A 17,259-nucleotide genomic window follows, 5' to 3' on the forward strand; every position below is an offset into this window, starting at 1 on the left:
CCGGAAGTTGAAGCTAGACACGTTCAGGCTGGAGAGAAGGAAAAACTGTCTAGCTCTAAGGGCAGTTCGGCTCCGGAACAGGCCCCAGGAGTGGTCGTGGGGATCCCCGGCACCGGAAGCTTTTAAGAACAGGTTGGACCAGCCCTTGTCAGGGATGAGCTAGGCTGGCTGGGTCCAGGGGGCTGGAGTAGGTCCAGGGCCCTTCCAGCCCGATCTGACGTTGCAGGACCAGAGAGCCCTGGGACGGTCAAGAACAGAATGTTTTATGTTTGGGACGGCGCTGCCGCTGCCCTGGATAAGAAACGCTCTCTGCATCCCATCTGCAAGCTGACCCTCACCGTGCTCCAACTCCTTTTCCTGCCCGGGTCAGGCACCGACTCTGCCCCTTCCCCATTGCAGTTAGTATCAGAGCGGCCAGCCGGCAAAAACTTCCCTTCTTTTCTGCCTTCCGAAAGGGAACACGGCCAGCTTTGGAAAAGTTCTGGGGGTCCTGCGTCTCCATGATCTATCTATCTATCTATCTATCTATCCTCACACACAACCCTCTACTCATCTATCCAAAAGTCTGTTGAATCCTAGACAGGTCTGGCTGGGCGGGACCTCGAGAGGGCATCCATGCCAGCTCCCCATAACTGAGGCAGGACCAAGTAGCCATAGACCATCCCTGACAAGTGTCTGTCCAACCTGTTCTCAAAAAGATCCCACGGCGGGGTCCCCACAGCCGCTGGTGAGCTGGAGCCATGTTCCCCTGTGAGCTGGAAAGCGGGTCCTGGTGTCTCTCTCCATGTTGCTCTCTTGCTGAGGTCTTTGCCCCGGGCGGCGCAAGTGATATACTCGTGACTATCTCCATCCACCCAGGGAATATGTCTCTTCCCACTTTGGGTGTGACACCAAGAGCCCCAACCCCCCCTCCCCTTCCCTTCTGCTCCTGCCATGGATCTGAAATCTCCCAGCTGCTTATTTATTAGCCTCCTCGACCTTTGAAATTCACCTGAACAATTCCTGTATTCCTCCACCCAGTCTGAGGAATCCGAGCTCCACGCCCTGAAACCAGCCAAGGTCCCTGCTTCTTGCTCCCCCACCACGGTTAGTGCCCTCCTGTAACTTGCCGCGTGTGGACGGTCTCCCTCCGTCACCACGCCTATGGATGACACCCGAGACTCTTGTCCTGAAGGATGAAGAAGATTTTGGTCCCCCTGCTTCTCATCCAAGTTGCAGCCTCCGTCTCTTCAGCAGGTGAGTGGAGGCCGTCCGACGTCGGGGCCATTTGGCTTTTCTTCGTAGAACGGGGTTTGGCGCATGTGACCTGTCAAGAAATTCCTAAAATTCATAGGTTACAAAGCCAAAGAGACGGCTGTGGTGAGGTCAAACAGCGGAGGCTGCAGGGCTTCTTGAATTAACTTCCAATTGAGCTACAGAAGGTCAGTTTCAAAAACCCGCCCCGCTGGACTGAAAAATCGCCAGCCATGGAGACTCCCCCAGACCCCTTGGTAAATTGTCCTAAGGGTTAATTAGCCTCCCTGTTAAAAATTTGCACCTTATAGATTTTTGGTTTTTTTGTCTGGCTTCAACTTCCGGCTGTTGGATCGCGCTCAACTCTTTTTCTGCCAGCTCAAAGATAGTGCCTGCGAGCCAATTTCACAGTCACGTCACTTTGTTTTTTGCACCACAAGGTCTGACACCCTCGGAGTCGCGCTGGCCTTTTCCTGGTCCGCCCAAACCCTTCCGTATTCAGAAAATGGGAAGACTGAGTAAAAATTTCTCAGTTTCCAATCACCTTTCAGTATTTCATAGTCCCCAGTTGTGATGTTTCCAGCCTCTTGAATTGGTTTCTCCATCAGTTCACTGCAGCCAAGGTAAATCGTCACATTTGTCCAGGTTACAACAATATGACCCTTGTGGGAGATGCAGGGCTGCCGGAGAGGCTCCTGTTGCCTGTCCTGGATATCAGCCAGCTTCTCCGCCTGCCCTCTGCCCAGAGTCACAGGTCTGCCAGCTTCACTGCCCCTCTGCTGCTTGAGCCCAAGAAGAATTGGGTCTTTCGGTGGGGGCGGATTTGGAGAGGGCGTGGTTCTTCCCGAACACCTGGCGCGTGTGGGGGGGAGAGTTAATAACGCCCCCAATGGGCAAAGGTGGTGGAAATTGATGGGAGCTCCCAGTCCATGGCCGACTTGACCAGCTCAGCTGGGAGGTGAAGCAGAAATGGCTGTGAGGGTATTTATTTAAAAGGGGGAACATGTCCATGGCCCGTGGGCTAGCGACCCAAAGTTCCCACTGACGGCTCTGATAAAACAGCGTGATGCCTGGGCCCTAGGCTTGGCAGTAGGAAGGGTGGAAAGAGGAAAGAAAAAGGTTTGTTGTCTGCTGTTTGTCGGGTGAGGGAACTCGAAGAGGAGATGCTGCAAAGTGAGCAAGCTGACCACGCATGGGCCGCTTGAGCAGCTGGGTGTAGGCCGTGGATTAGATGTTGCAGGGAAAACCACTGCGGAAACGATGTTAGTGCTTGTGGAACAAGATGAGCTGCCTGGACAGCGGCCTTGTCTGTTGGGTATGCAGGCGGGCCGGGAGGGCAACGTTCCCAGCTACAGGGAGCTAACCAGCACAGGGAGGTGGCCGTCTGGTTAGAGACGCCAGCCTGGAGCTCAGGGGCTTCTGAAAAGAGACCAAAGCCGGGGTACGAGTGGCCGGATGGGCACACGGTGTGCTCCGCTGCGGAGGAGGCGCTCGGCCAGGGGGAAATGCCTCATGGAATGTGGACCCAGCTCTCTGCCCTGCGCAGTTTGAGCAACTGGGCACAGATCGTAGATTAGACACGGCAGGGAACAATGTCCAGGCTGGCAGCAACCTGAGCCCCAAGATGCTCTGGGATGAGTCAGCAGCGTGACTTTATTGCCAAGAAGGCGACCGGCCTATGGGGCTGCATTAGTAGGAGCATGGCCAGCAGATCGAGGGCAGTGATTGTTCCCCTCTATTCGGCACCGGTGAGGCCACATTTGGAGTATTGTGTCCAGTTTTGGGCCCCCTGTGACCCGTCCGTGCCTAGGGTAGCCACCTGATAATGCCGAGGTCCGGGCAGGCTGTAAAAGGAGAGCAGATTCTCCCAGCTCTGATGGGTGATGCTGAAGTCAGACTTCCCAACCAGCCACAAACAAGAAGCCCAAAATACAAATACACACAGCCCCCTTTACTGCATTTCAGTCTCTGGCTCCGAATCGGTCACTAAGTCCAGTAAAGAGATAAATTATTTAAACTCTCTGCTCTTTACCACAATGGTTTCTCCTGACCCCAAAGGGTCAGCCACAGTTACCAGATCAATATGAGTTTGGATCTTACCCCAAATCCCACGCTGCCAGCCAATCCTTTAGTGACTGAAACTAAAGGTTTATTGTAAAATGAAAGAAACAAACTATTAGAGAAATGTTAAAGGATGAAATCAGTCAGACACACAATTGATTTGCCGGTCCATGTACATCGGGTTTCTGGTAGAATTGTGGAGTTTGCAGCTTGTACAGTCCCTCTGGTCACATCCCGTACCTGGCTGGGTCTCAGGCCTTTGTGTCACAGCTTCAGTTCAGTTGTAGATGGGTTGACCCAGAGGCAGGCTGGAGACTAAAGACAAAATGGATGTTGTGCAGCTGCCTTTTATGTCCTTTGGCCTAGGCCATGCTGCTGATGGAAATGTACAGGAATAAGATGGAGTCCAGGGTCACATGAATAAGTCCTGGTGACTCCTCAGGTGTATCCCTGGCTTCTCCCCCTGGGTCCCTTGCACCTGTGAATTTCTTAATGGGCCATTAAGCCGGCTAGTGCTGCAGCCATCCTGTCTGGTGTGTCACCCAGACACAGCACAAATTGAAATACAGATACAACCATATCCATAACTTCCCTTACACACACAACACATGAACACAAACATCAGCAACTTACTCAGCACATTACAGCCTTTGTAATCGTACCTGACATGGCATATCTCGCATGAACTACTATGATTCTGATGTACTGATGTTAAATAATATAATAAATGCCCCCCCAATCCAGCCAGCGTGACACCCCCCATGACAGGAAGGATGTGGAGAGAGTCCAGTACAGGACAACAAAAATGATCAGGGGACTGGAGCACAAGACTTCTGAGGAGAGGCTGAGGGAACTGGGCTTGTTTAGTCTGCAGAAGAGAAGAATGAGGGGGGATTTGATAGCAGCCTTCAACTACCTGAAGGGCGGTTCCAGGGAGGATGGAGCTAGGCTGTTCTCAGTGGTGGCAGGTGACAACAAGGAGTAATGGTCTCAAGTTTTCAACAAAGAAACAAAGAAAAGTTTTCAACAAAGAAAAATGCAGAGTCCTCCACTTAGGAAGAAAGAATCCCATGCACAGCTATAGACTGGGGACCGACGAGCTGGGCAGCAGCTCTGCAGAAAAGGACCTGGGGGTAACGGTGGATAAAAAGCTGGATATGAGTCAGCAGTGTGCCCTGGTTGGCAAGAAGGCCAATGGCATATTGGGCTGCATTAGGAGGGGCATTGCTAGCAGGTCACGGGAAGTGATTATTCCCCTCTATTTGGCATTGGTGAGGCCGCATTTAGAATATTGTGTCCAGTTTTGGGCCCCCCAATACAAAAAGGATGTGGACAAGTTGGAGAGAGTCCAGCGGAGGGCAACAAAAATGATTAGGGGGCTGGAGCACAGGACTTATGAGGAGAGGCTGAGGGAACTGGGCTTGTTTAGTCTGCAAAAGAGAAGAGTGAGGGGGGATTTGATAGCGGCCTTTAACTACCTGAAAGGGGGTTCTAGGGAGGATGGGGCTAGGCTGTTCTCGGTGGTGGCAGATGACAGAACAAGGAGCAACGGTCTCAAGTTGCAGGGAGGGAGGTCTAGGTTAGACATTAGGAAAAAGTTTTTTACTAGGAGGGTGGTGAAGCACTGGAATGGGTTACCTAGGGAGGTGGTGGAATCTCCATCCTTAGAGGTTTTTAAGCTGCGGCTTGACAAAGCCCTGGTTGGGATGATATAGCTGAGGTTAGTCCTGCTTTGAGCAGGGGGTTGGACTAGATGACCTCCTGAGGTCCCTTCCAACTCTAATATTCTATGATTCTATGATTCTAAGTTGCAGTGGGGCAGGTCTAGGTTCGATATTAGGAAAAACTTTTTCCCTAGGAGGGTGGTGAAGCACTGGGATGGGTTACCTAGGGAGGTGGTGGAATCTCCATCTTAGAGGTTTTTAAGGCCTGGCTTGACAAAGCCCTGGCTGGGATGATTTAGCTGAGGTTGGTCCTGCTTTGAGCAGGGGGTGAGACTAGATACCTTCTGAGGTCCCTTCCAACCCTCATCTTCTATGGGTCTGATTCTATGCACTTCTGGAACTCATCTCAACGCTCTCCCACCACCTCGTCATCTCCCTCCACCTGTGCTCTTTTCCCTCAGCTCCTGCGGGGCATTTGCCGAGGTCACCCGCTCTTGGCTATCGGTGGCTAGAGATGAATGGCCTGGCCAGCGGGTCCCTCAGGGTCAATGCCGGGTTGGGCCTCCCATTCACATAAGCTACCGTGAATGGAACAGAATCGGTGTATCTGATCCCACACGTGACACCCCCTTGTGCCTAACTCCCATTTACAGGCAGTTTGTCACAGCACAAGGTGAACAGCACAAAGTGAGGCGCACATAGGGCTTAGAAAATATTACCAAAAAGTCCCACATACATCATAGATAGACAGAGGGGTGTTTGTGAGGTGATAGATAGATAGATAGATAGATAGATAGATATGTATGGGGATCTCCATCTATCTATCTATGTAGCAATTTTGGGTAACATTTTTATTATCCGTATGCATGCCTCAGTTTACCCCACTCCCCTGGCTGGCTGAACAGGTAGAAGGCGGAGGTCAGGTGTATGAAGATGGCTAACACATTGGCTAATGTGTGACAATGTTCACACTGAGCTGTTTGCCTTTCCCTACCCCATCCACCCATTCATCCCACACACCCACCCATCCGTCCATCCATCTATCTGTCTCCATCCGTCCATCCATCTATCTATCAATCAAAGGCTGGATCGTGGCACTGGGGGCTTCTGCATTAATTGCCCTCCAGTGATTCCTGTTTCCACAGGCAGCCTCTCTCCCCTGCCCCCTTCCCAGGTGACACAGATGCAAACATCACATAACGATCCCAAAGTCCATGATCACTGCACGCCCATGGAAGTTTCCACGCTCCCCAGGCCTGCCTCAGAGAGCTGCTGATAACATTGATAAAGGCAATTGCCAGGCAGCCGAGATTCAGCCTCTTGTTCAGAAGCTTGTTCAGAAGCAGAGCAGGGCTTCCCCGTGCCTCCAGGCCTCGCTGCTGGGGCGCAGGATGCATTTCCTGGGACGTTACAAGTAAATCTGTTCGTTAGCCTCGTTAATTACAGGGATTTAGCCGCTTGCGGCACGCTCTGGTCTTTGTCCCGAATGTCCTCACCAAAGGGCTAAGGCAGAGATTGCAAACTCGCCCACTGGTTGCAAGCAACTGAAGTGTTGCGTGCAGTCTGTGCTTGCAGAACCGATGTTGCAAGTAAGCAATTAGTAATCTGTATCGCATCTAATCTAACAGGTGACAGGCGGGGCCAGATCTACGTAACTGTAGGTGGGGACATCATATAACTCAGTCATTTGTCACCCGTCTTTTATAGCTAATTTGCATGCAATACTTCTCTTGGTTGTCATCAGTCCGGACACGTGTGTCAAGAGTTCTCATTGGCAGATGCTTTGGTCCATCCCTTGCTGATTTCAGGTTGATAGTTGATATAACAAATCATGGAGATATCTCCTGGTGGCATTCATAGAATCAACAGAATGTCGTGGAAAAGAATCACACAGCTACATTTTAGAGTTGGATCGGGTGCAGCTTTAATTGTGACACACACAATCACATAACCATAGCTATGGGGAATACTATAGCCAGAGGGAAAACCCAGGTGGCTATAGGGAAGTCAAGCAGCATGTCTGGATGCTGAGCAAATGTACTTCACTGGTTAACAGATACAAAAGACTTATATAGGGGTTGCTTAGGTTCATTTACATGTTGATCGTATAGTGGGATTGGATTAACAGTTTATACTTAAAAAAGTAGACAATCACAATGCATAGTGGGCACACCAGACGCCCTCCCAGAGACGCCCAATGAGTCACTTGAGTATACAATGATGTGAGTCTCTGTGGGGCCGGTAAGACAAAGGGACAAGTACTGGTACTTATCAAACAGGTGAAGTCTGTTCACAGACTTCAATAAGACTTAAGGCTCAACAGAGAACTTGCCTCTCGGGTGTGGTTCAGAGACCTCTTGTGGGACTTTAACATCTTTATCCTAATTTCAGTTGAGGCCTTCTGTTAATGGTTTAGCCTGGGGCTTCTATTTCAGTTTCAGGCTACAACTTCAGGCCAGGCCTTCCATGACCAGTTTCAGGCCAAGCATTCTATTAATAAATGTAATTCTTATTTCTTTGATTCCACAAGAAGATGGGGGTGGGAAGGGACCCCAGGAGGTATCTAGTCCAACCCTGTGCTCAAAGCAGGACCAACCCCAACTAAACCATCGTAGCCAGGGCTTTGTCAAGCCAGGCCTTAAAAACCTTTAAGGATGGAGATTCCCCCACCTCCCTAAGAAACCCATTCCAGTGCTTCACCACCCTCCAGGGGAAATCCATTCGCTTTGGGTTTATTGATTAGTGCTTCTGCAGGAAATTTGTACTCGTTAGAAAAACAAGCAGGCCAATGAGGAAGTGCCAGGACAAAATCCAACCATGGAGTTCAGGCGGAGCGTGCCTGTTCGTAATCAAAGGGTGAAGGCATTTCAGGGAGGGTGTAACAAAGCCTTTCACAGTTAGCTCAAGCACTGCAAAGCCAAGGAATTCGGGGCGAAGACGACACTGAAAGACCAGCCAGGTAGGTTGAAATCTGGAAACGCACAGGTAAGGCACTCAAATAATTTTAATTCTGCCCCTGGCATGACCATAAGGGGGAAAAAACAACTAACGTGACTTTAAAAACTAATTTAATCTAATGTGGAACAGGAGATTCATATATTCTATGGCCAGAAGTAGGAACAGGGAGCGGCTTTGGCCTCTGTGTTTGGCCCTGGTGCGACCGTGGCTGGAGTTCTGAGTCCCGGTCTGGTGCCCACAACCCCAGCAGGATGTCGATCAGTCGGAGAGGGGTCAGAGAAGGATGAAAGGATTACAAACCCTGCCTAGTAGGGAGAGACTCCAGAGCCCCCATCTGTTTAGCTTAGCACAGAGAAGGTGAAGGGGTGACTTGACCACAGCCTGTCAGTACCGCCACGGGGAGCAAAGATTTAATAACGGGCTCTTCCATCTTGAACAGGACGGTCTGAGCCGATTCAATGGCTAGATGCTGAAGCTAGACAAAGTCAGACTGAAAATGTATGAATCTGTCGATGGCTGCCTGCTGCTCTATGGGAACACACCCCTGGGCAACATGCTCATCATCTCCACTCTCTTCAACCTGTGCCGTGGGCCTGGGTTCTCTCCCCGGCTCTGGGAGGGGAGGAGAGGGGGGTCTGGTGGGTCAGGGTAGAGAGGGTGGGAGCCAGGACTCCTAGGTTCTCTCTGTGGATCTGGGAGTGAAGGAGGGAGTCTGTTGGGATGGGGGCTGGGAGCCAGGACAACCTGGGTTATTATATTCCCATCTTCGGCAGGGCAGTGCAATCTAGTCGATTGGAGTGGTGAATGGGGAGTTGCTGGGAGCTGAGACTCCTGCGTTCACACCCCAGTTCTGGGAGGGAAATGTGGGTCTTTTACCTGAATTTGGAACCCATCCTGCACCATGCTCAATATAAGATGGGGGATATCGTGTCTTTCAGCCTCCTGCGACAACGGGGGAACTCCTTTCGGAAATACATGCATCTGCAAACCCGGTTTTACTGGTGCCAAATGCGAGACCAAGAACAATAACACAGCCTGCCAGAACGGGGGCACTCCGGTCGGATATAAATGTGCCTGCCCACCCGGTTTTTCAGGACTCTGGTGCCAGACCAAGAATGATACCACAGCCTGCAAGAACGGCGCCACGGCGCTGGGAATGGACTGCATCTGCCCCATGGGGTACTGGGGCTCCTTCTGTGAAAATAACAGCAGCGAGCAGTGCTTGAACGGGGGCACCCCGGTTGGAATCACGTGCATATGTCGACCCACCTACTGGGGACCACGGTGTGAATGCGAGGATTATGATGCCACAACACCACCGATGCACACCAAGACAACCACAGAGCTCACCACCCCCACGACGGCTACTGAGACAATGCCCACCTTATCGACGATCACAACCAGAACCACACCCACCCCAACAACGACCTCCGTCCCCTCTCCCACAACAACGCACAAAACAACCAGCTCCACTGAACCCACCACCTCACCTTACACAACAACCCTCACCACCACCTCCACTGAGACAACCACCACTTACACAACTACCCTTACCACCATCTCCACTGAACCCACCACCTCCACAGACACAACTACCCTCACCACCACCTCCACTGTGCCAACCACCTACACTTACACAACCACTCTCAGCACCACCTCCACTGAACCCACCACCTCCACTCAAGCAACTACCCTTACCACCACCTCAACTGAAACCACCACCTCCCCTGACACGACGACCCTCACCACAACCTCCACTATACCCTCCACCTCCAGTGACACAACCACCCTCACCACCACCTCCACTGTGCCAACCACCTCCACTGACACGAGTACCCTCACCTCCACTGAACCCACCACCTCCACTCAAACAACTACCACCACCTCCACTGAACCCACAACTACCACTGACACGACTACCCTCACCTCTACCCCCACTGAACCCACCACCTCCACTGAAACGACTACCCTCACCACCACCTCCACTGAACCCACCACCTCCACTCAAACAACAACACTCACCACGAGCTCCACTGAGCCAACTACCGCCACGCAAACTACTACCCGTACCACAACCTCCACTGAAACTTCCACGTCTACTGACACAACTACCCTCACCACCACCTCTACTGAACCCACTACTTCCACTTACATGACTACCCTCACCACAAGCTCCACTGTGCCAACCACCTCTACTGTCACAACTACCTTCACCACCACCTCCACTGAACCCACCACCTCCACTCAAACAACTACCCTCACCACCACCTCCACTGAACCCACCACCTCCTCTCAAACAACTATCCTCACCACCAGCTCCTCTGTACCAACCACCTCCACTGTCACAACTACCTTCACCACCACCTCCACTGAACTCTCCACCTCCACTGATACGACTACCCTCACCACGACCTCCACTGAACGGACCACTTCCACTGACACGACTACCCTCACCACCACCTCCACTGAACCCACCACCTCCACTGACACGACTACCCTCACCACCACCTCCACTGAACCCACCACCTCCACTCACAAGACTACCCTCACCACCACCTCCACTGAACCCACCACCTTCACTCAAACAACTACCCTCAGCACCAGCTCCACTGAACCCACCACCTCCACTCAAACAACTACCCACACAACCACCTCTACTGAGCCAACCACCTCCACTTTCACAACTACCCTCCCCACCACCTCCACTGAACCCACCACCTCCACTCAAACAACTACCCTCACCACCACCTCCACTGAACCCACCACCTCCACTCAAACAAGTACCCTCACCACCAGCTCCACTGAACCCACCACCTCCACTCAAACAACTACCCACACAACCACCTCTACTGAGCCAACCACCTCCACTTTCACAACTACCCTCCCCACCACCTCCACTGAACCCACCACCTCCACTCAAACAACTACCCTCACCACCACCTCCACTGAACCCACCACCTCCACTCAAACAACTACCCTCACCACCAGCTCCACTGAACCCACCACCTACACTCAAACAACTATCCTCACCACCAGCTCCACTAAGCCAACTACCTCCACTGACACGACTATCCTCTCCACCACCTCCACTGAACCCACCACCTCCACTCAAACAACTACCCACACAACCACCTCTACTGAGCCAACCACCTCCACTGATACAACTACCCTCATCACTACCTCCACTGAACACACCACCTCCACTCAAACAACTACCCTCACCACCACCTCCACTGAACCCACCACCTCCACTCAAACAACTACTCTCACCACCACCTCCACTGAACCCACCACCTCCACTAAAATAACTACACTCACCACCAGCTCCACTGAACCCACCACCTCCACTCAAACAACTACCCTCACCACCAGCTCCACTAAGCCAACCACCGCCACTCAAACAACTACCCTCACCACCACCTCTACTGAGCAAACCACCTCCACTGTCACAACTATCCTCACCACCACCTCCACTGAACCCACCACCTCCACTGACACAACTACTCTTACTACGAGCTCCAATAAGCCAACCACCTCCACTGACACGACGACCCTCACCACCACCTCCACTGAGCCAACAACCTCCACTGATACAACTACCCTCACCACCACCTCCACTGAACCCACCACCTCCACTCAAACAACTAGGCTCACCACCACCTCTACTGAACCCACCACCTCCACTGTCACAACTACCCTCACCACCACCTCCACTGAACCCACCACCTCCACTGACACAACTACTCTTACTACGAGCTCCACTAAGCCAACCACCTCCACTGACACGACGACCCTCACCACCACCTCCACTGAGCCAACAACCTCCACTGATACAACTACCCTCACCACCACCTCCACTGAACCCACCACCTCCACTCAAACAACTAGGCTCACCACCACCTCCACTGAACCCACCACCTCCACTCAAACAACTATCCTCACCACCACCTCCACTGAACCCACTACCTCCACTCAAACAAGTACACTCACCACAACCTCCACTGAACCCACCACCTCCACTAAAACAACTACCCTCACCACCACCTCCACTGAACCAACAACCTCCACTGATACAACTACCCTCACCACCACCTCCACTGAACCCACCACCTCCACTCAAACAACTACGCTCACCACCACCTCCACTGAACCCACCACCTCCACTCAAACAACTACCCTCACCACCACCTCCACTGAACCCACCACCTCCACTGTCACAACTACCCTCACCACCACATCCACTGAACCCACCACCTCCACTCAAACAAGTACCCTCACCACGAGCTCCACTGACCCCACCACCTCCACTCAAACAACTACCCTCACCACCAGCTCCACTGAACCCACCATCTCCACTCAAACAACTACCCACACAACCACCTCTACTGAGCCAACCACCTCCACTGTCACAACAACCCTCACCACCACCTCCACTGAACCCACCACCTCCACTGTCACAACAACCCTCACCACCACCTCCACTGAGCCAACCACCTCCACTGATACAACTACCCTCATCACCACCTCCACTGAACACACCACCTCCACTCAAACAACTACCCTCACCACCACCTCCACTGAACCCACCACCTCCACTCAAACAACTACTCTCACTACCACCTCCACTGAACCCACCACCTCCACTAAAATAACTACACTCACCACCAGCTCCACTGAACCAACCACCTCCACTCAAACAACGACCCTCACCACAAGCTCCACTGAACCCACTACCTCCACTCAAACAAGTACCCTCACCACCAGCTCCACTGAACCCACCACCTCCACTCAAACAACTACCCTCCCCACCACCTCCACTGACCCCCCCACCGCCACTCAAACAACTACCCACACAACCACCTCTAGTGAGCCACCCACCACCTCCACTGTCACAACTACCCTCACCACCACCTCTACTGAACCCACCACCTCCACTGTCAAACAACTACCCTCACCACCACCTCCACTGAACCCACCACCTCCACTCAAACAAGTACCCTCACCACCAGCTCCACTGAACCCACCATCTCCACTCAAACAACTACCCTCACCACCACCTCTACTGAGCCAACCACCTCCACTGACACAACTACCATCACCACTAGCTCCACTACGCCAACTACCTCCACTGACACGACTACCCTCTCCACCACCTCCACTGAACCCAGCACCGCCACTCAAACAACTACCCTCACCACCAGCTCCACTGAACCCACCACTTCCACTCAAACAACTACCCTCACGACCAGCTCCACTGAACCCACCACCTCCACTCAAACAACTACCCTCACGACCAGCTCCACTGAACCCACCACCTCCACTCAAACAACTACCCTCACCACCAGCTCCACTGAACCCACCATCTCCACTCAAACAACTACCCACACAACCACCTCTACTGAGCCAACCACCTCCACTGTCACAACAACCCTCACCACCACTTCCACTGAACCCACCACCTCCACTCAAACAACTACCCTCACCACCACCTCCACTGAACCCACCACCTCCACTGTCACAACAACCCTCACCACCACCTCTACTGAGCCAACCACCTCCACTGATACAACTACCCTCATCACCACCTCCACTGAACACACCACCTCCACTCAAACGACTACCCTCACCACCACCTCCACTGAACACACCACCTCCACTCAAACAACTACTCTCACTACCACCTCCACTGAACCCACCACCTCCACTAAAATAACTACACTCACCACCAGCTCCACTGACACAACCACCTCCACTCAAACAACGACCCTCACCACAAGCTCCACTGAACCCACTACCTCCACTCAAACAAGTACCCTCACCACCAGCTCCACTGAACCCACCACCTCCACTCAAACAACTACCCTCACCACCAGCTCCACTGAACCCACCACCTCCACTCAAACAACTACCCACACAACCACCTCTAGTGAGCCAACCACCTCCACTGTCACAACTACCCTCACCACCACCTCTACTGAACCCACCACCTCCATTCAAACAACTACCCTCACCACCACCTCCACTGAACCCACCACCTCCACTCAAACAAGTACCCTCACCACCAGCTCCACTGAACCCACTATCTCCACTCAAACAACTACCCTCACCACCACCTCTACTGAGCCAACCACCTCCACTGACACAACTACCATCACCACTAGCTCCACTAAGCCAACTACCTCCACTGACACGACTACCCTCTCCACCACCTCCACTGAACCCACCACCGCCACTCAAACAACTACCCTCACCACCAGCTCCACTGAACCCACCACTTCCACTCAAACAACTACCCTCACCACCAGCTCCACTGAACCCACCACCTCCACTCAAACAACTACCCTCATGACCAGCTCCACTGAACCCACCACCTCCACTCAAACAACTATCCTCACCACCACCTCTACTGAGCCCACCACCTCCACTCAAACAACTATCCTCACCACCACCTCTACTGAGCCCACCACCTCCACTCAAACAACTACACTCACCACCACCTCTTCTGAACCCACCACCTCCACTCAAACAACTACCCTCACCACCACCTCCACTGAACCCACCACCTCCACTCAAACAACTACCCTCACCACCACCTCAACTGAACCCACCACCTCCACTCAAACAAGTACCCTCACCACCAGCTCCCCTGAACCCACCACCTCCACTCAAACAACTACCCTCACCACCAGCTCCACTGAACCCACCATCTCCACTCAAACAACTACCCACACAACCACCTCTAGTGAGCCAACCACTTCCACTGTCAAAACTACCCTCACCACCACCTCTACTGAACCCACCACCTCCACTCAAACAAGTACCCTCACCACCACCTCCACTGAACCCACCACCTCCACTCAAACAACTACCCTCACCACCACCTCCACTGAACCCACCACCTCCACTGTCACAACAACCCTCACCACCACCTCTACTGAGCCAACCACCTCCACTGATACAACTCCCCTCATCACCACCTCCACTGAACACACCACCTCCACTCAAACAACTACCCTCACCACCACCTCCACTGAACCCACCACCTCCACTCAAACAACTACTCTCACTACCACCTCCACTAAACCCACCACCTCCACTAAAATAACTACACTCACCACCAGCTCCACTGAACCAACCACCTCCACTCAAACAACGACCCTCACCACAAGCTCCACTGAACCCACTACCTCCACTCAAACAAGTACCCTCACCACCAGCTCCACTGAACCCACCACCTCCACTCAAACAACTACCCTCACCACCAGCTCCACTGAACCCACCACCTCCACTCAAACAACTACCCACACAACCACCTCTAGTGAGCCAACCACCTCCACTGTCACAACTACCCTCACCACCACCTCTACTGAACCCACCACCTCCATTCAAACAACTACCCTCACCACCACCTCCACTGAACCCACCACCTCCACTCAAACAAGTACCCTCACCACCAGCTCCACTGAACCCACTATCTCCACTCAAACAACTACCCTCACCACCACCTCTACTGAGCCAACCACCTCCACTGACACAACTACCATCACCACTAGCTCCACTAAGCCAACTACCTCCACTGACACGACTACCCTCTCCACCACCTCCACTGAACCCACCACCGCCACTCAAACAACTACCCTCACCACCAGCTCCACTGAACCCACCACTTCCACTCAAACAACTACCCTCACCACCAGCTCCACTGAACCCACCACCTCCACTCAAACAACTACCCTCATGACCAGCTCCACTGAACCCACCACCTCCACTCAAACAACTATCCTCACCACCACCTCTACTGAGCCCACCACCTCCACTCAAACAACTATCCTCACCACCACCTCTACTGAGCCCACCACCTCCACTCAAACAACTACACTCACCACCACCTCTTCTGAACCCACCACCTCCACTCAAACAACTACCCTCACCACCACCTCCACTGAACCCACCACCTCCACTCAAACAACTATCCTCACCACCACCTCCACTGAACCCACCACCTCCACTCAAACAAGTACCCTCACCACCAGCTCCCCTGAACCCACCACCTCCACTCAAACAACTACCCTCACCACCAGCTCCACTGAACCCACCATCTCCACTCAAACAACTACCCACACAACCACCTCTAGTGAGCCAACCACCTCCACTGTCAAAACTACCCTCACCACCACCTCTACTGAACCCACCACCTCCACTCAAACAAGTACCCTCACCACCACCTCCACTGAACCCACCACCTCCACTCAAACAACTATCCTCACCACCACCTCTACTGAGCCCACCACCTCCACTCAAACAACTATGCTCACCACCACCTCTTCTGAACCCACCACCTCCACTCAAACAACTACCCTCACCACCACCTCCACTGAACCCACCACCTCCACTCAAACAACTACTCTCACCACCACCTCCACTGAACCCACCACCTCCACTCAAACAAGTACCCTCACCACCAGCTCCACTGAACCCACCACTTCCACACAAACAACTACCCTTACCACCAGCTCCACTGAACCCACCACCTCCACTCAAACAACTACCCTCACGACCAGCTCCACTGAACCCACCACCTCCACTCAAACAACTATCCTCACCACCACCTCTACTGAGCCCACCACCTCCACTCAAACAACTACCCTCACGACCACCTCCACTGAACCCACCATCTCCACTCAAACAACTACCCACACAACCACCTCTACTGAGCCAACCACCTCCACTGTCACAACAACCCTCACCACCACCTCCACTGAACCCACCACCTCCACTCAAACAAGTACCCTCACCACCAGCTCCACTGAACCCACCACCTCCACTCAAACAACTACCCTCACCACCAGCTCCACTGAACCCACCACCTCCACTCAAACAACTACCCTCACCACCAGCTCCACTGAACCCACCACCTCCACTCAAACAACTATCCTCACCACCACCTCTACTGAGCCCACCACCTCCACTCAAACAACTACCCTCACGACCAGCTCCACTGAACCCACCACCTCCACTCAAACAACTACCCTCACCACCAGCTCCACTGAACCCACCACCTCCACTCAAACAACTATCCTCACCACCACCTCTACTGAGCCCACCACCTCCACTCAAACAACTACCCTCACCACCAGCTCCACTGAACCCACCACCTCCACTCAAACAACTACCCACACAACCACCTCTACTGAGCCAACCACCTCCACTGTCACAACAACCCTCACCACCACTTCCACTGAACCCACCACCTCCACTCAAACAACTACCCTCACCACCACCTCCACTGAACCCACCACCTCCACTCAAACAACTACCCTCACCACCAGCTCCACTGAACCCA

At 52.9% G+C, this 17,259-nt stretch overlaps 1 protein-coding gene across 1 annotated transcript in view; it reads left to right on the forward strand.

The window, feature by feature from the left end:
- The window catches only part of LOC137162263 (pneumococcal serine-rich repeat protein-like), a 74,366-nt gene that overhangs the window by 53,337 nt on the left and 3,770 nt on the right, over positions 1–17,259 (forward strand). Inside the window, exons 33-40 of the mRNA XM_067561882.1 lie at positions 8,383–8,503; positions 8,855–10,346; positions 10,515–11,896; positions 12,182–12,401; positions 12,926–13,116; positions 13,790–13,842; positions 15,585–15,632; positions 16,563–16,701. Of these exons, the coding sequence (XP_067417983.1) occupies positions 8,383–8,503; positions 8,855–10,346; positions 10,515–11,896; positions 12,182–12,401; positions 12,926–13,116; positions 13,790–13,842; positions 15,585–15,632; positions 16,563–16,701 (3,646 nt within the window). The remainder of the gene's footprint in view (positions 1–8,382; positions 8,504–8,854; positions 10,347–10,514; positions 11,897–12,181; positions 12,402–12,925; positions 13,117–13,789; positions 13,843–15,584; positions 15,633–16,562; positions 16,702–17,259) is intronic.

Source organism: Emydura macquarii, unplaced genomic scaffold (assembly GCF_026122565.2).
Source record: "Emydura macquarii macquarii isolate MOO-44397 ecotype Brisbane River unplaced genomic scaffold, CSIRO-AGI_Emac_v2 contig_306, whole genome shotgun sequence".
Taxonomy (NCBI): Eukaryota; Metazoa; Chordata; order Testudines; family Chelidae; genus Emydura; species Emydura macquarii.